This window comes from Bombus pascuorum, chromosome 5 (genome assembly GCF_905332965.1).
Source record: "Bombus pascuorum chromosome 5, iyBomPasc1.1, whole genome shotgun sequence".
Lineage (NCBI taxonomy): Eukaryota > Metazoa > Arthropoda > Insecta > Hymenoptera > Apidae > Bombus > Bombus pascuorum.
Window position 1 is genome coordinate 17,481,373 of NC_083492.1, and position 24,527 is coordinate 17,505,899.

The following is a 24,527-nucleotide window of genomic DNA, read 5'->3' on the forward strand; positions in this document are numbered from 1 at the left end:
TCGCTCGTGAAAAGATTCGTCTAAATACTGGTATACTTTAATGTTTCTCGGTGCATCTATGAATATATTTTGTGAACATTCTATTTTTTTACAGTTGAGATAAAGGAATTAGAACAAATATTTCTTGAAATGAGTTCATCTAATGAAGAAATTAATTTAGTGAACAATAACAATAGAGATGCATAAAAATTGCAAAAGATCTTAAAAAACATATTTATTAGCTTCTCGTAACATTTTCTACATATCTTCCCTATTATGTACAATTCCTTCTTATCTTTTACTTATAACTTTAAGAGAGCAGAACTTTCCTGCAAACAATAACATCCACAGCCTGTGGGGCACAATGTTTGGTTAGTGAACCACGTTGCCAAATGTTGCGTGTGTCCTCCATGTCCACAAAATATACAGAAGTTGCTTGGACCTAAATATAGAAAAAAAGAGATAATTATAAATTACTTTATTATACACTTTATAATTTAATAATTATGAAAAAAATTGCACTGCATTAAATTAACTTTACCTCTAACAGAGATATGACAAATTACACATTCCAATGCTAATCGTTTACAACTTATACATTGAGGTCCTCTGCTAACTTTACCACACAATTGGCATTCACTCTGAAACTCGACGCCTTTGTGCGTGTCCAACGGAGTTGTGCTTACATGCTTTAATACTTGTGCACGTGCATCTAATAACCGCCACCTATGTAGCACTTCAGCATATGCTTTTTTATAACCATCGTAGAGAGCAGTATATTTTTCATCGAGCAACCTGTATGATAAATGCTTTGGCTTAATTCCTAACAAAATTAAACAATTCTACATTAAAGTCCTTAGGATTACGTACCTAATATTTTTCACGGAATCTCCAAATGTGTCTTGAATTAATTTTAAATCGTCAAGCGAATCGGACCACGAGTTAGATCGATGTTGCTTTAAATTTTGAAAGTTCCATCCCTCTAATGTGGTATCGGCTAGATGAATCGTATGATATGGAGAACCACCAGGCTAAAAAAATGTATCGGATGATATATAAAATTACGAGCCTATTTATAAACATTACGCGAACAATATGATAACACAATATACACAAATGATATGTAGAAAAGGCATAATGTCTATGATCAGTTTCTGCACAAAGATGTTTGTCTTCTGTGTGAAATTTCTAGGTATTACGACAACAAAACAGTACATCACATATAATTAATTACTATTAACATGTACGATTATTTTATGGGTATTAATATTAATCATAATGTAAAACAGTTATTAGATGCAAGGTCAAGAAGTTTGGCATTTGAAATATTAAGCAGGGCCAAACCTGCATGCTTTGTGGCACCATGACACTTCCACTCCGATGCTGTAAGGCAGTAACAAATATCACCATGATAAAAGAACCCTAAGAACCAGTACATTTCAAACACGTACAAACTTAAAAATCTCCAAAAACCATGCCTTACCTTTAACCACCATTTTCCTGTAGAAAGCCTCTATAACAAAGATAACATAATATCAATCATTTGGTAATTTTTAAAAAATATATTAGAAAAGAAAAATACTGAAATAAAATGTATTACGTCGGTATAGCATGATTTATTTAAATTCCGGATTATTCCAATTTTGTAAATTTATTACTTTAGAGAGAAATTTATAATTATGACACATACAATACCGTCGCATCGTACGACATCCATACATTTAAATTATATTTAAACATGCATCGAAAAAAAGAAATGTGTGCTGAGTATGAAACATGTGATATACTGTAGATTGAGAAGTCAGCATTAAAACATGAATACAATAGATGATTATATTCGAAGAGTATCCCCAAGTACTGAAATGTTCAGTATGTTTGTGAACAGAAGACAAAATATGATCAAGACATGTAATGTAGCAACTATCAATGATGCTATAAAAATTGTGCTTGTGCCAGGCCATGCTAAAACATTTTAATATCTACAAAAGATAAATACAATGTACTTACACTAACGTTAATGGACTTGCTACTTAGCCGTGTCTGAGCAACGTCCGGATTTTCCGAACGATAACTAAATGCGCAACTCAGCATACCTGCCATTTGAATGTCCGATTGTTTGGCATAATGCTGTATTCTAAAGTAGAGATGGATTGTTGTAAAATAATTTGTTTTTATTGTAAGTAGTAATCTATTACTTACAAGGAATGAATTAAATTTTGACCAAAAGGATGTAAAGGCCATGGAGCATCAATCTCAGGTGACTGACAAGAATTTTGTCCAATATTTGAAACTGGTTGTGATATTACAAGTGCGGCTAAACACCATGCCTGAACCAAATCAGGACGTTCCAATGATGCAGCTACATTTGCATTGTATTGACACATTGCTGGGATATCTGTGATATTGATACTAAATATAAAATAAAATTAAGAAATTATTTTTTGAAAATTGATGAATGTCTGAAAATTGTATCGCAATTATATATTGTACTCACACATATTTTTCTGCTAGTTCTTTGTTGACAAAAAACAATGAAGAAGCATCATATATCATTACCATAAAATGATAGTTTTTACAACATGATCTATGAGTCATTCTATTTGTATTATGCAATCCCCGATTCATTTTCTATTAATTTGAAATATTTAATGAGGTTCTTACAAGTATTTCATATTATGAACATTCTCACAAAAAATTTTATTATACATACTCGATCTTGAAAATAAAAAGAACTTATAGGAATATTATCATTTGACTGTACATAAGAATTTGGATACATATGCATAAAATGTTCTCCATTGCCTATTCCGTTCCCTAATGCAGAAAGTGCTCTGGGTGTTGTACACTCTGGTTTCATGGACGACCTCCTCGTATATGAAGCACGACCAAAACATACGAGTATACCTAACAAATAGAGACAATGGATGAAGCTTCTATTATGTACAGTATTTTGTTAATATTTCTTATTACTTTTTTATACATACCCACACAACAAAATTTAGCGCCAGATGTTCTAGGAAAGGGTATGTAGGCATCTTGATAATTTGTATACATGTTAGAAGAGTTTAAGAAATTCGCATTGTCTTGAATATCGTATCCTAAGTGACTACTTTCGTTCTCATCCTTTTTACATGTCTATAGAAATAAGAAAAACGTTAGATATTATAAAAGATGGACGTAATCTGAGAAATATATTTCTTTTACTTGCTCCAATGTTGTAATTAATTGTCTAAGACAAGGTTCTAAACATGATCTGTTTTTTTTAACGCGTTGCTGAGCAGTTTGCTTTAAAACTTTCAACAACTTTGCCAATGTTGTATTGTCGATCGTTGTACCATGACAAAACTGGAATGTAGGTTGTGCACTGTATGGATAGTTTGCAGGAAAATTTACTTTTAATATCACATTGTAACTTTTATTTGATGCTGTTACAGTACAACTACGTTCCACAGCATCCATTGTATTGACCTGCAAAAATAAAAATATATATTATATGTATTTCTATTTTACATTTATATGTATCACCTCTATGTTTGGTATGTTCATATTTATTAAAGAAAATTCTTGTTGCAAAGTTTTTGGTTGTGTAGGAGACGATATTTCCTTATTACTTTCAATATATGCATCTGTTTCAGAATTCAATATAGGTTCATCAACTTTTGTTGTTATACAATTCATTTCGCGATCAGTTTGAGCATCATTAAGTTGTAGCTGTTGGACGGATTGTAATGTTCCTATATTAATGGCAACTATATTAGTTGAATGAAAGAAGTGCATTATATTTATAAGTAAAACTGAAACATACTTAAACTATTATCTTCAGGATACTGAGTATAAATAGATGAACCATCATCTATCCCATGTCCGCATAACTAGAATAGAATTATATGTTATATTTTTTTATGAATAAAAATCTTAACCTTTACACATAGAAGTACCCACTTTCTTTAAAAATGGATCAATTTTATATATCCTTAAACATTGATCCTTTGACCAAGTAATTAATTCAAAATCACTATTTTCTGCAAATCATAAATATATTTTATGATATTTTATTCCTTTTTAATTGAAAATTTATATACATAACATATACCTAATTTTTGATGTCTCCATTGAAATTCAAGAACAACATCAGTATGTCCTACAAAAGTATAAATAGGAGCACTGAGGTCTGTTGTATTCCATAATAACAAACTATTCTCTCCTCGTCGTAACTGCGGTACTACTATTGTTACTAGTCCTTCACCAAATGGCTATGGATAACTTATTGTTAGTTTTTATAGATAGAAATAAATTTAGATTCTCCATATATCTATATCTTTACCGTGTATCTCGCTCTCCATACGGGCGAGTTTGTTGTTAAAATGCTCTCAGCTCTTCGTGGATTACTGATATCAAAAATTTTCACTGTACAATCTTGGCTAGATGTTGCTAATTGATTTTGTTGAAATGGACACCAATCTAAACCATGTATCTAAAATAACTTCTATAAGTATGTCATCGAACTTTACCAAAGTGACATTATTAGATATTATTATAGTGAATAGAGCTATTATGAAATCAGGCTGTACTTTTGTTAGATGAGCAGCTATGTACTGCATAGGACTATTTCCTTTTCTTTGATCCCATATTTTAATATCTCCATCGTGAGCTGTAGCCAACATGTTGGGAGAAAGAGTGTTCCATCTTACTTGAGAAGAACCGGCTATAACACATTCAATTCTATGTATCTTTAAATGTTTGCAAATTATTTCACAATGGGTTTCATAATCTCTGTATTTACCAACTGCAGATAATGATAAACAAGGCTTCCTTTGATCTCTTATGTCCCAAATATGTATAAATGTATCAATGCTACATGAAGCAATGATATCTGATTCTTTGGGATGCCAGTTTAAGTCACTCACAACTCTTGTATGTGCTTTTAGACTATTTGTTGTTTGTAAGTCATAATTACCAGTTCCAGTAAGAGACAGTATTTCAATACGCGTATTGCTCTAAAATTTAAATACAATTAGGTATATCTACAATATTATTTACAACATATAGATTTAGTTTCTAACCGATACAGCGCATAGATGACTATTTATACTTGTGGGGTTCCATTCTGCAGAGCCAACTTCATATTTACTTTGTCTTTGAAATTTTTTTAATACGTCAGCACTCTCATCAAGGTGTTTTATCGCGAAACATCTGCGTCTAAAAATATATAATAGAAAAAGATCGCGAAAAATTACAAAACATAAAAATTATAGGAAATTACACACCAAATATATATAAAAATAAAAACTTCATTTTTTGTTTACTTACCCGGCAAGTAACACATAATTACCCGTTGCATCCACGGCCATAGTATTAGCCTATATACATAAAACAAAAATAATCCAACAATAAAAAACAATTGTATATCATAGTATTTAAAATTGAAATACACGTTGTTTGTAATAATAACATATATTTTCATGTAATAAGATAACCTACCTGTAAATCACGGTGTTCCGTAACGACATAGTCGCTGCCCCAACGTTTTGACATTTTACCAATAAATTCGAATTCCTGTCAGCATTCTGCAAGGTTAGAAATAAACCGAATATACGCGGACTAGAATTGAATCATATACAGTATATGCAATCGTACATACAATCAAAGCTAGTATATGATTCGTTGCATCGCGTCCTAACACACACATCTTTATCGGTGGGTTTCGATTGGCTGAACAAAATTCATGTACATATCCCTGCTAAAAAACAAATGTGGGCAAGGGGTAAAGCGAGAGGAAGCAATGTAAAAAGAGTAAAAGAGAGGGAAAGAGAATTAGATAAAGAGAGAAAAGTTCAAGACGCTTCGCTGTGCTATTTCTGTCACGTAGAACGCATATATTCGTTGCATATAGGTGTACTAATATCGGGACGCAAATAATTGATAAACGGTGCGAAACAGGAACGAAAAAGAGTAGAAGTTTGACGATCTTTGATTATTGCGTCGGAATTATATCAAATCTACGGTGGTTTTGTTTGACAGTGATCGTGATAATTCAAGTGATAGTGACAACAATGTCCGTAATTATGGATTGTTTTCGTCAGTAGCGGATGTGTAAAAGTTTCCTTAGTCACTTTGTTTAGCTGACTTCTAATAAACGAGTCTGATTCCTTGTTTTCTCACAACTCTTGTGGCACATTCGCCAGCGACTTTCAGTTTAGCGCGAGTTTTCGACCCTAAAAAAAAAAGAAAAAAAAAAAAAAAGAGAATAACGGCGTCTTTTGTTTCTCAAGAGTAGTCTTGCCGTCTTGTCTGTTCTATACGCCGTTTTCCCTCTCTTTAACTTGCACGTCATTCGCACCAGCGACAAGAAAGCAACGCTGGTCACAGCTGAAGTTCAATCTAAGAACCGATTGCTGAAATCGGACTGCGTACAGACGGTAAATTCGTCTCGATATCTTTAATTAGAGATCTGTGATGTACAAGCTCGGCGTCGCGGGAAAAATCATTACGTCCACGATTAATTTCGTACACTCGAAGAGGAAAGGAATTTTCATATATATAAGAAAGATGTACAAAGACTCAATAAGTCTTCGATGTCCGAGAAGTTTTCTAAATTTTCGATTATATTGAACACCTTGACCGTCCGACTGAGAAACGAGGTCAAGTTTAGTCGAAAAACACATTAAAGGTCATCAGCTCCTATGTAATGGAGCATTAATGACAGGAGTGTTACACTAAGAGATGCACAAAGGATATTCAGTACAGAGAGGCTGTTCTTACACAACGTAAAAGGAAACTGCTGCTTGTCGACAAGATGAAATTGCTGGAGAGTACACGTTTCGAAGCTATAAACAGTGCCTTGTCCATCAAGACTGGAGACAGCAAAATAATAGGCAGGTAAGACAATTGGAAAGATATTTAGTGGAAATAAACTATTCTTTAAAATAATGTTAAACATTATCTCTCTTGATCCACAGAATAGAGAGTTACTCTTGCAAAATGGCTGGAAATGATAAACAGTTGTATAAACGTTTCAATGCAGAGCAAGGTTTTACTCCACATGATCTTCAAGCTTTATCACCACCACAAACATCTTTAGGAACATCACCTGCTCAAGGGTACTTTAGGTATTAAAAATTGTAGATGAGAGATGTAATGAAATAATAAATTTAGAAATCTGAACATTATCCTTTTAAATAATAAAAATCATAAAAATCTACAATACCTTATAAAAAGAATGTCTGTTTATTTTTTGACAGCATCTGTTACCTGTAGAGTGATTTAACACGTCTCCATATTTTTGCTCCAGCCGCAGTGTTTCTGGTGATGAAGATGGTCCACTATGTGATACAATCAGTAGAAAAACATTATTCTATTTGATTGCCACTTTGAATTCAGCTTTCCATCCAGATTATGATTTTTCTGATGCTAAGAGTCACGAATTCAGTAAAGAACCAAGCTTACAATGGGTCATGAATGCTGTAGATAGTAATTTGAGTGCAACCGCGGTTGATCATTATCGTACTCTTCGAACGGCACTTTGGGCTGCCATTGATCATGAAATATCTTTAAATGAATGTGATATTTATAGGTAAATATCTAGAATTTCATGAAAAGAAGGTGTATACTAAATAAAGTTAAGAATATGAAAATATTTTAGTTACAATCCAGATTTTGCATCTGATCCATTTGGAGAAGATGGCTGCTTATGGTCTTTTAATTATTTCTTCTATAATAAGAAATTAAAACGCATTGTGTTTTTCCCATGCAGAGCAATAAAGTGAGTATAATCATTCTTCAGTTCAACTATTGTTTACTTATATTCTCTATCATTTTTTTTAAATGTGTATTTACAGTCCTCTCTACGTGTTAGATTCTGGTGTTGGCAGTGATTTTGCCATGGATGAAGATGAAGACAGATACTAAATTCATAATACATGTTTACAAACTTCATCACTATCTTTATTTGTTCTGCCATACAGAGGCATGAATGGACATTAAATTTCACCTATTATAGTAGTGTTACGTTTAATTAACCGCTACTATCCCCACCAGTTCTTAGAACCAGTTCCCCGAAACTTCTGACGTTACGCAACTAAAATAAACAAACGTGTCAGACATCCCTCTTGCATTCAACGGAGTACTTAGAATTTTCTAGTATTATACTTCTCTTGAAAACTGATCAGATATGATCCCGAGCCGCGGTTAATTAACGCGGCACTACTGTACGTAACTCATTATGTACAGTGATACATTTCAAGTTTTACAATTATTTCTTTTATTTTCACTTACAGTGATGTTTATTTTTAACAGGAAATTTAATCAATTTATTTTTCCGTTTCTTTTTTTTGTACGATATTAAAGCGTAATTATAGTCAACAAAGAATCAAACAGAAGAACAATACTGTACGATCTTTAAATTATCTTGTTTTCCTTATAAATTTATAACTTTCATATATATATTCACTATCCAAGATATTTTAAACATATAAATCTGCTATATAGTAATCAAATTTTGATAAATCTAAGAATTAGATTTTATTTCTATGTGAAATGGTCAAGATATCAAAGTAGATCTTTATTATCAACAATTATTTAAAAAAAATTTATATAACAAAGCAACAAACTTAACGGATTCTAAATTATTGTTATGCTATGTTGCTCTATTAGAGCCCTTTAGAATTATTATGATAGTAACAATAGGAAAATTAAAACAAATCTAATTTGATATTATAAAACGGGAGTATAAAATTATGAGAGCAACAATAGATTTAAAAGTGCAACGTTAACTTTTGAATCCTAGTCATTATATTTTTAAGTTATGAAAAATTTGTTAGCTGTTTGTGCTCTTTGCTATGAAAATCAGTCATCTGAAGCTTCTTAATATCTTTGATAAGCTTTTCATATAAAATTGTTTATGTTTCCTATATTACTTTTGATAAATATAGATAAATTTTGATAAATATACACGATTCCAATGTATGTATTGATATATAAATACTCAGTTTTGTGCACTATAAAGATTTCAATTCAACATTTTGAATTCATTCTAAATAAACTGATTAGATCGTGCAATATATATAAACTTTACAATACTTAGTACATTTTACTGTAACTTTCGTGTAGAGTGGAAAATTTAATTTTATGTCACTCCTAAATATATATATGTATACATATATCTCGAGAATTTAAAAAATAACATTATTCTGGAGTTACTAGTTTTTGATTCAAAACAGTGATTATCTGGTAATTTGTATAATATATATGTATAACCTTAGTTCCCTTAAGACTACATGTTTGTCAACATTTGAATAAACTTTATGAGCTGACACAATTCAGCCATGCATTGATATTTTCTTTACCTCTTGTGTTTAGTGGTATAAAGTCTTTATCACATACATGAAATAAATAAAGCAACAAGCACAAACATTATGCCTATTTTCATTGAGTAATAACTGTAAACCTAACTTACCTACATTATCAGGCAATTTAACTTATTTGTACATCATAACATCAGGAGATTGATACATGCACATATATGCATCGCATAACAGTCGTTTTGCATGTTCCGGTAGATGACGGTCGTCTGTCAATTCAGTTAGGTAATTTCCACCTTCTTCGCTTAACCAATATGGAAAATCTGGACATGGAACCATTTCCGGTATATTGTAACCGTTTTGTTCCCCTAAAGAAATAAGAGAAAATTTATCAGTCAGCAATAAAGATACAGTTATAAGCTTATAAAACGTAATTGAAATACCTTTCCTATCAGCCATAGAATCAAAAAAGCACCACGGTGCTTCCGAACCAGAACCACATTTTACGAAACACACATAGTGGGAGGTTTCAATACAAACTACAGCCGATAATTCTAAATATAATCGTGGGATCAGACAATGTTCTTGTAAAATAGCGAACTCCATTGGTACTATAAGCTTCTTTGGTTCATGATTTGTCCTTCGTTCATGTCGATGCACCTAAACAAATTTTTTAAAACCTCTGTATTAGAAGTTCAGTTTTTTCTACCTACTTATTCATTTTACCTTCTCTAAACATTGCAAACAGAAAGCAATGCTTTCAAGACCAACGCCACATTGTCCATAGCACTCTTTACATTCGTATTCCGCCAACTTTCCGCAAACGGTACATTGCCTTGGAGCTACAAGTGAAAAATTGGACATGATTGATAAACAATATTTTTATATTACAGCATAATAATAATGCTTACAATCCTCGATTATATCTGTTACATCAAGTAATAATGTAGGTTGAATTTTCTGGTACATCTTGAATGATTTTCCAAACCGTGGCATTTGTATAATAAGACACGAAGGAACTTCTTTTAATCTTATATTACTCGTAAGGAAACTCTGTTCTAATAGTTGCTGAACAGTTGGAAGATTTAAGTGATCGTCTTTTTCGACAAAAAGTTGGTAATGATAAGCATCCTGACCAGAGCTTAATTTAAGAAATGGTTCAGCATTCAGAATTTGAGCAACCAAGGACGTTAAAAATTCTTCAGGATCTGAAAGAATTTAAACAATTTTATTTATTAAAATATTATTCATCTATGATCAAATACCTTTTTCTTCACTAGTGAGCCCGGACACAGACGACAATTTTTCAAGTAAAGTCCGGAGCTTCATCACCCGATCTGCCCTTACAAACATATTTTTCCTAAGTGGATTTACAATTTCTTCGCGTAGTACCCTTTGTACTTCTTCGTACTGTGGACAATCTTTTTCATTTGGTGGTCTAAAAAGCAATATATTATGTATGACATTATTTTAATTCCAAAAAATGAAAATGGAATCAGATTCGATTCATACCTAAATAAAAGATTATCAAAAACGCTAGTAAATGTGAACATGCTAAAAAGGGTAGCATCCAAGTAGCACGAATTGTGATGACCCTGAATTCCTCGATATTTTCCACAAATACTTTCTAAATTTCCTTTTACGGAAATAGGTCGTACCATACCAACAATAACAGAGCTTTCCATATTTCCGAAATTATCTGTACTTATCGATGTTGCTGGATCATCAATTTTTGCCTATATAAATATATTTCATTACATGACTGCAAAAAGAATATACAAAATGATAATACTTACTATGGCATCATATCGTGAACATTGGTCAAGATCCGTGAAAACAGCTCTGTGAGGTCGACAATGGAAATATCTTACATCTTTATATGTTCCATCAGTACCAGATGGGTGATTATCACCCTAAAAATAAAACAATTATACTTTATAATTTTTTTGAACGTTAGTTTTTATTGTTAGTTTTTATGTTATACGTACCAATTCTACAGCTGCCATCAATTTACCAGGAGTAATACCAGGGGAAGTTCCGATCCAACGAATAATTCCATAGTGCACATCAGAATCCAACAGTACTTTCACATTTGAACCCACAATTAAATCTAAATTTTCTGTTCGTCCACATTTTTTATTTTCATTTTTTTCAGGTGTATTACCTGTTATAATAATAGAAATATATACTCATGTATTGAAATTAAAATAAAAACATTAGCATTAATAGCATTTAATAGAAAAGGTCAATTGTACTGTAATTGTGTATTGAAATTAAGGAAAAAAAGAGATGGAATGTAATTTAAAATGCTAAATAAATATGAAATATGGAACGCTAGTAGAGTGAAGAATGTCTACTGTTCCTTACTACAACCCAATGGACTTGAACGTCCAAGTGTCCCTTCAATATCACTATACACATTTGATTCAATATCACTACTCCATTTATGTTCTAATACAAAGAGGGGGATGTCTTGCAAAGCAGCAGCCATTTTATAATAAAATTATGAGAAGTTTACAACACTAAAAAGCTTGCCGGTAGTACAGACTGAGACTAAGATTCTAGTTATTTTTAACCGTCTGAGTTATTTTTAACTCCCTCTACTACATGTGGTAGGAAAGGCAAGTATACTATGCAGAACTTTTAGAAAAGTTAGCGAACTATTCTACTAAGCAATAAACTGAGAAAACTTAAAATTTATTTTTATATTTTTGTAATTACCATGGGTGGTGGTGTTCTTAGTTACATTACTGTCATTTTCATGTGTTGTTGATTTTATTGATTGATGATATTCTTTTGACACAGATCTTTGGTCTCTATTATTATTTTTATTATCATCATATAGAGTGAATCTTTCTAATAAGACAGGTGGTATTGTATCCAATACAGATTTTTTCTTATCATTTGTATAATTATTGCCTGTTTCAATCTTTATACAAGAATCTAAAATAAAATATTCAATTAATGAATTAAAATTCTACAAAAATTGGGAGATGTAGAATATTTATCTTTGTACTTTTATCTGGTTTTGCAAGACCTGTAGGACCTCCAGGTTTTATTGGGAAAATATTACTTAGTGTAGCAAATCTTCCTTCAGAGTGAGTAGAAACAAAATATTCGTTGCTTACTAAAGCAGTCTTAGATAGTTGATCGCCTTCCTACAAATATATTGTCATATATGTATATTCATATTCATTTAATAAAAAATATTAAGGGCACAAAACGACAATGCACAAAATATTTCATGGAATTACCAACAAATCAAGGCCAAAATAATATCCTTGCCCAAGCTGTGGCACAGGTCCAATATACTTAATAATAGCCAAAAATTTGGTACATCCCGAGGGATCAGCACAATACCAAACAGTGTCATTTATTTCTAGGCTCATAAGTTCTTCGCATAAGTGTTTGTAATTTGCCAAGCGAACCCTCTCTTGAGGAACTGACACAGCAGGTAGAAATTTCCATACTTCTGGTGTAACAGAAATCAGATCAAATTTGTGACATCGCCATTCAGTGCCACGCCAAATTTCGGATCCTGTAGTATCAATCACGCGTACTTTGAGTGCGCTATCTCCTAAATCTTCGACAGCTTCGACCAACATGCCAAGACGTAATGTATTGACATTTTTGTCACATTCACTGGACATACGCATGAGAATGGTATTTTGCTTGGCAACAAAATACTGTGAGATCTGTCGGTCTTCTCTATTACTGGAATTCCGTTTTTCCATGATTAATCGTAGACAATCATCATAATGAAATAATTTATCAACCACATGTGCGGAACACGCGGATAAAGAGAAACGTTTATCTCTGTCACTGTACAGTTTTTGTTTTAGATCAAATTAGACAAATATTGAAGGAAATGTAGAGAAATAGAAACTCTACATCCATGTTACTTAGTGTATTATTAAGATTTGAGAGTATCCAGTGAAATTATTTAAAGAAATATTGTTTAGAGTATGCACGAATACCTACGCGTGACAATCAAATTCAAGCAGAAGAATGCACTTTGACTGTCAATCTATGTAGGGTATTTAATAGTGAGAAGATGGGTTGCATTGTTGGTAATCACTAGTCGGAAATTTTAAGCTGTGTTCTCATTCATCATATTGAATTGAGCTTTATTTTAGGGGTCCAAAAATTATAGACTTTCTTTATTTACGATCTTATAGTTTTCAACGTGTAAAATCTGAAAACGCAAATTTAAATTGCAGAATCTACTGGTTGAGATGTTATTATTATGTAAAACTGAGCATTTTTAGGGTATTTTACATTTTGACGACATAATGACTTCTATCCATTCTTCGTCCAATGACTGGACTATACAGATGACATCTGATTGGTCACATAGACAAAGTCATATGCTCTTGACTTCCGCTTACCTTATTAAAAAATGTAGTATATTTGAATCGCTCCCATCAACAACCCCATAAAATTAATGTTGTTATGATCATAATCAAATAAATAGATCATAAAAACATCCGCATTCTTGCGAGACAGACAAAAATGAGTAGAGCATTCCTGTTTATGTCGGAGACATTCATAGCATCACAAGAAACATCTTGCCTTCCATGTTCATTTTTCACAACTAGTCACGACTAAATTTTCGAACAGTTTTCCTTAGGTTTCAGTATATGTCTGTCGAGACTTATTTATATGATCATGGTTATGACGGAAAAAACATTATTGGTTATGACGGAAGCATTACAGGTTATGACACCATAAAAAATTGCACAGGCGATCGGCAAATTCATTATCATAGATGTGACCTCTATCCTCATCTAATCTTTAGTTGGTAGCTAATTCGATTTTATTTTTTACATATGCGTACTATCTATAGCTTGAATTCCCCAAAAGTTAGTTTGTATTAATGTAATCGGCCGCCTCACGATAGTTTACAGTTTAGTGAGCCAAACATATTAGATTAATCCGCCAAAATGGCCGTCATCTCGTGCAGTCAGTGACTCCACGGACTTCACTCATTAGACGAAGCATGGAAATAAGTCAATATGGTGTCAAAGTAACATGTAAAATGTCCCAAAAATGACTAGTTTTACATAGTTTAACATTCGAACCGCGATATAAAATTTACATTTTTAGATTTTACATGTCGAAAACTATAAGATTTCAGCAAATAAAAAAGTTTATAATATTTGAATCTTATATGTTTTTTGTATATTTGTTTAGACATAAATTTTTTACGATATCTAAAAATAATAAGACATTTAACTAATCATGGTTAAAATCATTTTATATGCAAAGCACATGAATCTTCATTATAAAAGATATCATTTTTTGATATTGTTACATTACAGAGATAAATTTTGTAAAGTATGAATCTTATCATAGTAAATTTTCATCGTAATAAATTACATTATTTTAAAGTTCTGTAATCTAAATTATTATATCTTTTTCTATAATGTCGAGATCAAAATCCAGATTACAAATTACTAAAACTAGCTGAAACTTATAAAATTCATATTCTTTCGAACATAATCGATTAATCGAAAATAAGAGAATAAATTTTTCGATTTATCGATAGGATACGTTTGCCTCTGCTGAGTTTGCATAGAATGACAGTTCTACAGGCAAGTAGTGTGTAAGTATGTACAATTGCTTATTCCACTGTCAATTAATCCACGTGATGATCAAAAATTTATGGTTATTTTTTTTGATCTTTTACGTTTCGTTTTCTCAGGCGCAACTCAGGCCATTCTGATTATCCACTTTTTTTACTGATGTCACCGACTGCGTATTATGGATAATAAATGGAAACCGATTTGCCAAGATATATGTACTGATTGAAGACACCTAATGCAAAGTGATTCTTTCTTCACGCGGAATGACAGTGATTCACTGTAAGAAATTTTTTTGAAAGATTAAGAATATCGTGCATGTAACTTGTCATCGATCATTCTTTTTCACATTTCATATTTCAATATTTCAATATTTTCGATGAATTAGCTACAACAAAATTCTAAAATTACGTCGTACATTTCGTTCTAACGGATACCATTAATGGAATCGTATTTACCATTATCAGAAGTTGGATAGGAATGTTCATTCAATGACTTCAGAATTGGCGTAGCTAACATTAACGACGCAATGGAAAAATTTGCTGTTGATTTGGACAAGGTTTTGGACGATTTTGAATTTAACGAAGGTAAAATTTATTTAGTTTGTTTTTATCTCTGTTTCAAATATACTCGAGATTCTATGAAGTTCCTAATCCTGGTTTTCTTGATAACTTTTTCTAAGTAGAATAATTTTTGTATTAAAACAATTTCAATTCTATAATTTTTTTTTATAAATAACCGCTTTTTTTTTTAAATAATTTCATGTCTGATAGAGATATTTTTATTTTTTGATACTGTTAATGTTACATATTTGTTAATGTTAATATAATAAATACATATTTCAGACTGTGCAGAGCAAATAGCATCTGATAATCTTTCAACAAACAATGCGTCATCTTCTTCAGTTAAATGTAATCTAGAACCTTCAGCTTTAAAAGGTTATAATTATCTTCTAATAGAGCCTAAAAAAGCTAATAAAGAATTTGATATTATATTACCTGTAGAAAGGCATAAAGACTTGCAACAAATAAACACAAAAAACAAACATATTAATGAAAGTGATATAGTTTCTGAGAATCTTAATTATAGTACAGAACAGACAACAATAGAAAATACAGATGTAAATCAGTTTTATACACAAGAATGCACAAACGATAATAAGTCAATACAAAAACAATCTGTTCCATCTTATGATTCTGAACAGGTTTCTTTAGCAATATATAATGATATATCGCAAAAGGTAATACAAAAACAACAAAATAGTAACAACAGCCCAAAGATTGACAATAGGTATGATAAGAAATTGAACCAGTCTAATCTGAAACCTAGTGTTAGTAACGTTTTCAGCAGTTTGAATGAGTACATTAATGCTCCACCTGGAAGTTCAGATTGCATTCATTCCGTATTAAATGATTCAGAAATACAATCTGATTTAGAGACTAAGGTACCTCAGATAATTCAGAGCAGTGCTAAAGATAGTGAAGAAAGTATACCACATAAACAGACAGTTGATATACCTGATCCAACTAGAGAAATTCCTGTTTCAAGCTATCAGGATGCCACAATACCCATAACGGTAGAATTACCAGTTACATATGAAACTAACATTAAAGAGGATGTAAAAAACGTTCATGTAACAAATTTCAAACCATTGGAAAGCAAAACAGACCTTCCTGAAAAAGTTGCTTGTATTGAAGCAGTAATAAGTAATAAAGCAGAAATTAAAAATGACAAAACACATAACTATAATTCTGATAGGATAGATCAGGAAAAAAATTCTATGCTTGAGTGTACTTATATACAAGATGGTTATTATGAAAATGAGTCTACAACACAATTGCAAGATAATGAAAGTAAATTAAACGTGAAAAATATTGGTACAAGTGAGGAACATAAGAGCAGCTTAAATTCAGTATGTAAGCCAATTGGATTTAGTAATATTGATAATTTATCAGAGGATGAATTGACTAAATATTTAGCCGAATTAGAAGAAGAGGAGAAATTAAGGGAAAGCTGCAATAAATATGAAAATATTACAAATACAGCACAGAATGTTTCTCAAGATCAAAAAGATAAAAATAAGCAAAGTGTCCAAGTTTTTCCAGATACTTCTGTAGAATCTCGCAAAATGATAGAATCAGAATTAAATGAAAGGATAGAAAACATTTCAGTAACTGACTGTCAGGAAAAGGAAACGGATAAAGAATTATTAAATAATGCATTAATGAAGCAAAATGTACAACAATCTGATGATCGATTAAATGAAGACAAATTAAATAAACACACAGATATTTTAAGTAATCCAAGTAAAGAATTAAAATTGTTGCATAGAGTTAATGTAGCTAAAGATGATAAAATGAAATTAGAAAATGAATGCGTGCCTGATACAAAAGATATTGAAGACAGCCAAGAACATCCTACGTATAATTTAAATACTAATCAAGGATCACTAAATGATAGCAGAACTGAGATACAATTAAAAGAGCAGAAAGGAAATTCTACGCAATATAATCAAGCTTGTGAATTAAAAATGCCAAGCGATATTGATAATATTTCGGAAGAAAGAATTTCAACGACATCTGAGCTAAATACATTAATTGATATGACAAAACATAATGATGATGTAATATCTACATCTGTGGATGTTTATGCAAGACCAAATGTAAGTGATACTGGCAATGATTCAGAGAAGCCAGTACGTCCCCAAACATTGGATATTGTTTTGTCAAACAATAGCACAGAACATCAAGTACTTGGTTCTACAAGTGATACACCATCTTATCAAGTTCAATCAGATACTGATGGTATAAAAGAGGAGCAAGGATCTTCGCCGGATATTTTAGAGAATTCTTTACCGGAATCTGGCTCAGTTCTGGGAAAACAACCACCATTCTGGGTTCCAGATAGTGATGCTCCTAGTTGTATGCTCTGTGATGTTAAGTTTACCGTTATCAAAAGACGACATCATTGTCGGGCATGCGGAAAAGTGTTATGTAATAAATGTTGTAATATGAAATATAAATTAGAATATCAAGGAAACATTGATTCACGCGTTTGTGTTTCTTGTTATCAGCTTCTTACTAAAGGTAACCTTCTTCAATTTAATACTATTTGAATTATTTTAACATTTTTCTTTATAGTATTCAGAAATAAAATGTTCATCCTTTTAGCTGAAACAGAACAGGGAGAATGGTCCTCTGGTTATTCCACATGTATGAATAATAATGATATCAATTCACCCCAGGTATGTTAGATATAAATTATTTTATATGTATAGTGTTATGAATCTCTTTTTATGTGTAAATATATAAATTTTACTATTCTCAAAGAAATTGAGAAGAGTTCTTTAAGTATTACTCTTGTTTTCTAACGGGCTATTAACGATTTGTAAAACTGGTCAAAATATATATGTATATTTATTTGATTAAATGTTTTTATCTTCGAATTGTTCTCTTACATTATTTTATATATTTTCGGTTTGTTTGCGTTCTAGATTTTGCATATTTGCATGTTTGGTTTGTTTATTTATGTTTTCGATTTATTTGTTTATATCGTCGTATTGACGAATTCTACAAAATGGGATTATGACATATTAATAATTGATGGTAACACTTCTGGAGCTCTCTTCACTGACACAAAGTATATACTGAGTAGCTTATCATATTTTTCATTTTAGTATAGCGTTGAATAATTACTTTCAATTGTTTCTTCAATCTTCTGTTTCATTAATTTGATTCAGTTGTTTACAAAAATAGCATTATGAGATATTATACTACTAAATCTTTGATTGTGATTTCTACTACATTCTTATGAATGTTAATATTCAATAAAAATTTTTGTTTATTAATTTCTTAATTTCTATTGAAAACAACTTGCAATGGAATCTTGTAAGACTCATTAATCTCCTACATTTCTTCAATTTTTATTACGTTATTTTTTCTTTTTTAATTTGTAAATATTTTGTTGAATTTACTAATTCAGAATAAATGTGCAAATTAAATTTAGAAGAAGCTTTTCACTTTGTGAATTAATTTAAATTAATTGTGAATTAGTATGAGTTTTATGACCACCTATAACAACTTGTTGAATACTTCTTTCTTGTTAGAATAAATTTATATCAGAAGATACTAATTTGATATAAAAGCTTGATATTTTTCAACTAAAAATAAATGTTCACTGTTTAAAATTTTTCTTAAATCATTTAGGTAATAAATTCATAGTAATGTATTTTACCTGTTTGTATTATGTTCTTTGTATATTATGAATGTTTCTTATTTCTTTTGCCATGCATTGAAAATATAAGGCATGTGTTCGAACTGTAGTTTTTTTATGAAAAGTGACTTGTTTGCTTCTTACTTTAATAGTAATTAATATCCAGTAAATATGAAAGATTTCTCATAGTTTGCATTAATTCAGTTGTACAAATTTATTAACAAATAGTTGCTTGAAATATTACATTAAAATTTTGTTAAACATATATATCCTTTGTCATTTTATTTATCTTACTGCTAATAGTGCTTGTTTGTCTTATTTAAGCTTTTTGTGAATTTTTCAAAGTAAACAAATTCTTTTTTAATATTAATATTTCTAAGATAAGATAAGATTTTTAAGATATTTAGTGAAACATAATTTCATTATATTGAAACATAATTAAAATACAATTAACAGAAAAGTACTATGATATTTTATGTGCATGGCTTGTGTTTGCTGGATAAAGAAATAAATGTGAATGTTAGGAGTATTCGACAAATGGTTATAGGGGAGACAGCCTAATCCAAATAATCCCATGGAGTACTGTTCAACTATACCACCCTTGCAACAGTTAGCTGGCGGCTTGCCTCCACCTCCTACGGTTATGGTACCTGTTGGAGTCCTTAAAAGGGAAGATGGTACAAAGAGTCGGCCTGAAATTTCAAAATCTGTTATGTTCAGTGATGGTGAGTAAAAGTCATAAGTATTATGTTATTTAGATTTATTTAAATGAAAAGAAATGCATTGCTAATGAATTTGTCTTTATTGAAAATTAATATTTCAGTTTTTATATGCCTTACAAATATGTGATTTGGTTTATCACAAAAATTATTTTTGTTGATATATTAGAACTGTGCTTCTGGCTGCAGACAGCTGTATAATATTTAACATTTAATGCTTAATATATATTATTCAAATCTACAATAACCTTATGTAATAACTCTTTACACTTTACTCTTAACATACCTTATTATAATATTTTTAGTTCTTTGAGTTAAAGTTACACTCCTCTGTCCAAGTTATTATTATATTTTACTTTTCACCTCCTTCAAATATTTCACCCTTACGCTGGACCTGTTCCTTCCTGTTTGTTTTGGTTTTATGCACCTCTAACTAAAACACAGGAATAAGGCCTGGCTGTGACCTGACAGAACTAGACATGTCGTGGGATTTGAAACCACCATACCGGAAATCTGGTAGTAAGAGAATACCAACACCTGGCTCATCTGCACCAAGTACGTCTGTCAAGAAACAGAACCTACCACGTTTTGACCCAAATACAGAAAGTTATGTGCCACAAGACCCTAATGCACTTCCACCAACAGTAACGATACATAAAGGACGTAAGTAATAATCTTATTTACAGGATAGTAGTTCTATGTTAATGTTGTATTACATAAATATGTTCAAATATATAAATCAGAGGTATCATATCATGCTGTAACGGACGAGAATCTTCTATACAAAACGCTGAAAAATGAATGTGAACCACCTGTTATGTTTGCGATTAATCGAAATCTCTATGCGTATGTCAAAATAGTAACTTGTAAGTATAAATTAAAGGTGTTATGTTAGGTATAAATTAAATTTCAGATATTACACAATTACTAATAAATTTATTATTTGTAGTAAATTGTTGTGTTAATAAAACATGTTGGAATGTAACTTCGAAAGGATTGGATTGCGTCGGACAAGATGAAATTATACTATTAATCGAGGTACTACCTGATGAAACCCGGGTTCCTAAGGATCTGCTCCTTTTTATTAACCAATTACGTCTCGAAGCTATGAAAGGTATTATTTATATTCTATATTAATTAATTTACAATGCTACATTACTTTGTTTTCATGCAGGAAACATTGTGTCCGAATTGGGATTTTTAATATACCAGGGAGGAAATTTCTTGGATTCTCGGGAACATGCAGGGTTCTTGTTTATTCGACAAACATCGCAATGCTTGCAAAAAATTATATTACCTCCTGGCCCGTACCTATTTGGCCTCCTAGTCCACAGGTTTGTTTTTTTTAAGTTATAATGCAAATTTAATGGCTATTGAAAATGGATCAATTTGCTATCTTGATATCTATAGGTGGGAAACACCATGGGCGAAAGTATTTCCGTTACGCCTTGTCTTACGACTGGGCGCAGAATATCGTTACTATCCGTGCCCGTTGTTCTCGGTTCGGTTTCGGGATGCATTGTACTTTGAAATAGGACATACAGTTATGAAGGTTTTAGCGGATTTCAGAAATTTTGCGTACACGTTACCAAGTGTGAGGGGACTAACAATTCACTTAAGAAACAGAATGACGGATGTAATGTTTCCGAGAAATCGATATGATCAAGTGATCAAAGGTTTAAATAATTCGAATGATCATGTATTAGCATACGCTTCAAATTTTAGTATCGCCGCTGACTCACATTTAGTCTGTATACAAACTAACACCGGTGATGAAAGCACTTATCAAACGCAAGCCATAAGTATCAATAATAATCCAAGAACAAGTACGTATTCGAGTTTTACTTATTTGTGCATTTATTTGAATATTTTGAAAGTAATTGTTCAATCGATACAGTAACAGGTACTAGTTTTATCGTGATAAACGGAGCATTGAAATCATCGATGGGTTTGTCAGCGAAATCTAGCATAGTTGAGGATGGATTAATGGTAGAAATAATGCCAGAGAAAATGGAAGCCTTGAAAGCAGCTCTAAAAAATATGCAAGACTTTTCGATCGGATGTGGTCGACAAGGAGCACCCGAGCCAGATGAAACAGTGAACATAAAGTGGGTCGATAATGACGTGCAATTCAATGTGGGGTAAGTGCTACTGTAATAATTATTTATAATCATCTATTTAAGTCTATGTTACGTGTTTTCAGGGTAAAAAGTCCTATTGATAGACGACCTATGGATGGTATTCCTTCAATCCGAATACACAATGGTATTGATTATAAAGGAACGAGTAGATTTATACGATGGACAGAAGTATTTATCATTAATGTACGTTTAGAGGAAAATATGATATAAATTCTGAATTGTTTATTATATTTATAATATATAACATAGAATATTATCTTTTTAAAGTCCGATGATCATCCGAATGGTGTTCATGATCCGGTGGATATAAATAAATTATCAGGAAATATAGCGAAAGCAACATGTACAGCCTTAGTGAAGTTATTGGACTTATTAGCCAATGCTGGTTTAACAAAGCTTGGTGTAAGAACAACTATTCATCCTGACAATGTAAGTTTAATGTGACAATTTATAAGCCTCTTCTATAAAGTGTGAAAAAATAATCAGATTTTAGTCATTTAAAATAATTTCTTTCAAAAGAGAAATATAATAAAATTATAATTATAATAATACTAGGTTGGTTATGAAGCCGGTAGCGAAGGTATGAAATTGCCTCCAATCTACATGAAGAGTTTAGACAACGAATTAATTCAAGTTCTGCATAAAGCAGCGCAAAGTAGTCAAGATACGCATATTGTGCTTGAATTAATTTTTTACATACTCGATGATTGAAACCTTGCTCCGTTCGCTCCTGTTTTGTTAACGATTTTATTAATATAACATAGTAGAAATATAAAGCTCGTGATGTTCGTACACGACTGAAATGTATAATTAAAAAACTCGTGGAACCACTAAAAAATAGATCTTTTGAGCGGAAAATATTTTCTATCTGAATACTATCCATCTATAATGATATACAAAAACAGCGCTTATATTATAGAAATATATCGAATCATATTTGAATATAATTATAACAGAGAGAAATTATGAAATTTAAAGTTAAATAGATAATGAAATTTGTTTTAAATTGTATTAACTTTAATCTTTTGAAACTCAAATTTGTTTGCTTTTTATGAGGAAAGAACATTGATATCACAATTTTTGTATATGACATATATATATATATATACATATATATATATATATATACATATAAATTTTATAAAAAAGAAATATCGATGGAAAATTTTTTGCGACTAAAATCAAAATGAAGTACCATTATTTGTTATTGTGTAAATATATCTGTTTTGTTGTTATTCGTGTAATATGTGTATAACGATAGTTAATAGTACTTTTCTGTCAAAAGAGTATTAAAAATATTAATGTAATAAACTGAAAGATTCTTATTTATCTTTCCATAATTTAATAAGAACAAAATCTTAAATTGTAAGAATTCTTTAACAAAATAGTTTTTAACATTTCAAATTAATTTTCTTTTTTATATATGTATGTTAAATATTATTAAATATCGATAGAAATGATACAAATAATGATACGATGTGAGATACAAATTGTTGTATTTTGAATAATTAATCAAGGGCTTAAGGTTTAAAACTAAATATTGTGACTATGATAAAAGAAATTGCGTAATTTGGTTCAATTTATACATTGCAGATAAGACATTGATTCAGGAAATTTCCTCATATTTGTTTAATTTTCAATAATGTTCAAATTTTATCAAATTTTGTAACTTTTACGTTAGGTGAAATTTTTCTACTTTGATGTTGACCTTAACAGGGAAACAAACTCTATGATATTTCAATAGAAAGAATTTAAATATGGGAATATTTATGACACGAATATCGATAATAATAACTACTAATAATAATTTGTAAATATGTATGTATGATAGCTGAAATATGTAAGTTTGTTTTATTGTTAAAGCATACATTTTGTTTTTGAAAATAGTTAACAATAATCAGTAGATAAAACATTCTTCTAACTTATGATATAGTATTTTTGTGATTTAGTCTGTAAATTTTCTTTCTTTGCTCTATCTTGTAATGTTTTAGAAATTAGAATGAATCTTTATAATTTGATGTTTCGATATCGTACAATATCGAAACATATTGAAATACCAGAAATTTATAATAACGTTTAGTTTCAATTAGCAAGATAGTGAATAACACATACTTCTATATTGTTGTAAGCAATGTGATTATCGACATATATAAATGTTTATATTTGTTATTAAAAATTTGGGAAAAGAAAATCCACATATTTTAAGAGTGCAGAATTTTATTTTTTATTGCTTGTATTGTAAGATTGTCTAAAAAGCTGTTTAACATGATAAAAATTGAATATAGAAATTAAGAGTATAATTGCAACAAATTTACTTGACTGCAAGGAATTGTATACAATAAATTTAAAATATGTAATTTGTTAATGTAGCATGCAGATCAAGTTGACAAAAAAACTAAAATTTGTAATTCGCAATAGAAAGTGATGTAAATAAATAAAGAAAATATTGTGTGGGTAACGTTTTTGTGTTCATATTTTTATCACGTTTAAAAGAGAATGAGAACGTTAGCATATATAAGAACCTATCAAAGTAGGAATCTACCCTGTTCGGTTGCTATTTAACATATATAAGAACCTATGTATTTAAGCTTAAAG

The 24,527-nt window shown here is 30.7% G+C and overlaps 4 protein-coding genes across 16 annotated transcripts; 2 read left to right on the forward strand and 2 right to left on the reverse strand.

The window, feature by feature from the left end:
* Positions 1-203: 203 nt before the first annotated feature.
* LOC132906984 (GATOR complex protein WDR59) lies at positions 204-5,759 on the reverse strand. 6 transcript variants are annotated; one of them, XM_060959672.1, is made up of 22 exons: positions 5,621-5,759; positions 5,461-5,546; positions 5,290-5,339; positions 5,043-5,178; positions 4,763-4,976; positions 4,551-4,684; positions 4,304-4,453; positions 4,073-4,232; positions 3,922-4,001; positions 3,785-3,851; positions 3,505-3,713; positions 3,184-3,447; positions 2,964-3,114; positions 2,690-2,883; positions 2,474-2,607; positions 2,179-2,388; positions 1,987-2,113; positions 1,463-1,492; positions 1,324-1,362; positions 850-1,010; positions 521-774; positions 204-421 (listed from the first exon to the last, which is right to left on the reverse strand). In XM_060959672.1, exons 2-22 carry the CDS (start codon positions 5,512-5,514, stop codon positions 282-284), a joined length of 2,958 nt encoding a protein of 985 aa, XP_060815655.1. In that variant the 5' UTR covers positions 5,515-5,546; positions 5,621-5,759; the 3' UTR covers positions 204-281. The 6 variants fall into 6 exon arrangements, with proteins under 6 accessions (XP_060815655.1, XP_060815658.1, XP_060815656.1 ...); XM_060959675.1 differs by lacking the exon at positions 5,621-5,759 and having other exon boundaries at positions 5,072-5,178; positions 5,461-5,560; XM_060959673.1 differs by lacking the exons at positions 1,324-1,362; positions 5,621-5,759 and having other exon boundaries at positions 5,461-5,614.
* Positions 5,760-6,721: 962 nt separating this feature from the next.
* Positions 6,722-9,299, forward strand: LOC132906994 (repressor of RNA polymerase III transcription MAF1 homolog). 2 transcript variants are annotated; one of them, XM_060959692.1, is made up of 5 exons: positions 6,722-6,858; positions 6,939-7,088; positions 7,271-7,552; positions 7,622-7,741; positions 7,818-9,299. In XM_060959692.1, the coding sequence occupies exons 1-5, from the start codon at positions 6,776-6,778 to the stop codon at positions 7,885-7,887; spliced, it is 705 nt and encodes a 234-aa protein (XP_060815675.1). In that variant the 5' UTR covers positions 6,722-6,775; the 3' UTR covers positions 7,888-9,299. The 2 variants fall into 2 exon arrangements, with proteins under 2 accessions (XP_060815675.1, XP_060815676.1); XM_060959693.1 differs by having other exon boundaries at positions 6,939-7,079.
* LOC132906988 (ubiquitin carboxyl-terminal hydrolase CYLD) lies at positions 7,902-13,313 on the reverse strand. The gene is made up of 11 exons (XM_060959683.1): positions 12,533-13,313; positions 12,295-12,436; positions 12,000-12,221; positions 11,267-11,442; positions 11,075-11,191; positions 10,791-11,014; positions 10,544-10,716; positions 10,190-10,486; positions 10,005-10,120; positions 9,722-9,938; positions 7,902-9,646 (listed from the first exon to the last, which is right to left on the reverse strand). The coding sequence occupies exons 1-11, from the start codon at positions 13,010-13,012 to the stop codon at positions 9,456-9,458; spliced, it is 2,355 nt and encodes a 784-aa protein (XP_060815666.1). The 5' UTR covers positions 13,013-13,313; the 3' UTR covers positions 7,902-9,455.
* Positions 13,314-14,786: 1,473 nt separating this feature from the next.
* LOC132906998 (zinc finger FYVE domain-containing protein 16) lies at positions 14,787-24,390 on the forward strand. Of its 7 annotated transcripts, none has more exons than XM_060959695.1 (15): positions 14,787-14,883; positions 14,983-15,142; positions 15,249-15,447; positions 15,706-17,946; positions 18,031-18,104; positions 19,620-19,797; positions 20,236-20,454; positions 20,535-20,657; positions 20,741-20,905; positions 20,966-21,125; positions 21,202-21,617; positions 21,689-21,932; positions 21,995-22,115; positions 22,200-22,361; positions 22,488-24,390. In XM_060959695.1, exons 3-15 carry the CDS (start codon positions 15,390-15,392, stop codon positions 22,641-22,643), a joined length of 4,317 nt encoding a protein of 1,438 aa, XP_060815678.1. In that variant the 5' UTR covers positions 14,787-14,883; positions 14,983-15,142; positions 15,249-15,389; the 3' UTR covers positions 22,644-24,390. The 7 variants fall into 7 exon arrangements, with proteins under 7 accessions (XP_060815678.1, XP_060815683.1, XP_060815685.1 ...); XM_060959700.1 differs by having other exon boundaries at positions 20,263-20,454; XM_060959702.1 differs by having other exon boundaries at positions 19,683-19,797; positions 20,263-20,454.
* The last annotated feature ends 137 nt before the right edge of the window (positions 24,391-24,527 follow it).

Excerpts from the sequence above, each read along its gene's own strand:
- LOC132906984 (XM_060959672.1), bottom strand. The coding sequence starts at position 5,514 with ATGTCAAAACGTTGGGGCAGCGACTATGTCGTTACGGAACACCGTGAT. Across the intron at positions 4,977-5,042 it reads GTCATCTATGCGCTGTATCG|AGCAATACGCGTATTGAAAT; the intron begins GTTAGAAACTAA and ends TTTAAATTTTAG. Across the intron at positions 2,389-2,473 it reads GAACTAGCAGAAAAATATGT|TATCAATATCACAGATATCC; the intron begins GTGAGTACAATA and ends TTTTATATTTAG.
- LOC132906994 (XM_060959692.1), top strand. The coding sequence starts at position 6,776 with ATGAAATTGCTGGAGAGTACACGTTTCGAAGCTATAAACAGTGCCTTG. Across the intron at positions 7,089-7,270 it reads CCTGCTCAAGGGTACTTTAG|CCGCAGTGTTTCTGGTGATG; the intron begins GTATTAAAAATT and ends TTTTTGCTCCAG. Across the intron at positions 7,553-7,621 it reads AATGAATGTGATATTTATAG|TTACAATCCAGATTTTGCAT; the intron begins GTAAATATCTAG and ends AAAATATTTTAG.
- LOC132906988 (XM_060959683.1), bottom strand. The coding sequence starts at position 13,012 with ATGGAAAAACGGAATTCCAGTAATAGAGAAGACCGACAGATCTCACAG. Across the intron at positions 12,437-12,532 it reads ATTTTGGCCTTGATTTGTTG|GAAGGCGATCAACTATCTAA; the intron begins GTAATTCCATGA and ends ATATATTTGTAG. Across the intron at positions 10,717-10,790 it reads TTTGATAATCTTTTATTTAG|ACCACCAAATGAAAAAGATT; the intron begins GTATGAATCGAA and ends ATTGCTTTTTAG.
- LOC132906998 (XM_060959695.1), top strand. The coding sequence starts at position 15,390 with ATGGAAAAATTTGCTGTTGATTTGGACAAGGTTTTGGACGATTTTGAA. Across the intron at positions 18,105-19,619 it reads ATGATATCAATTCACCCCAG|GGGAGACAGCCTAATCCAAA; the intron begins GTATGTTAGATA and ends AAATGGTTATAG. Across the intron at positions 20,906-20,965 it reads ACGTCTCGAAGCTATGAAAG|GAAACATTGTGTCCGAATTG; the intron begins GTATTATTTATA and ends GTTTTCATGCAG.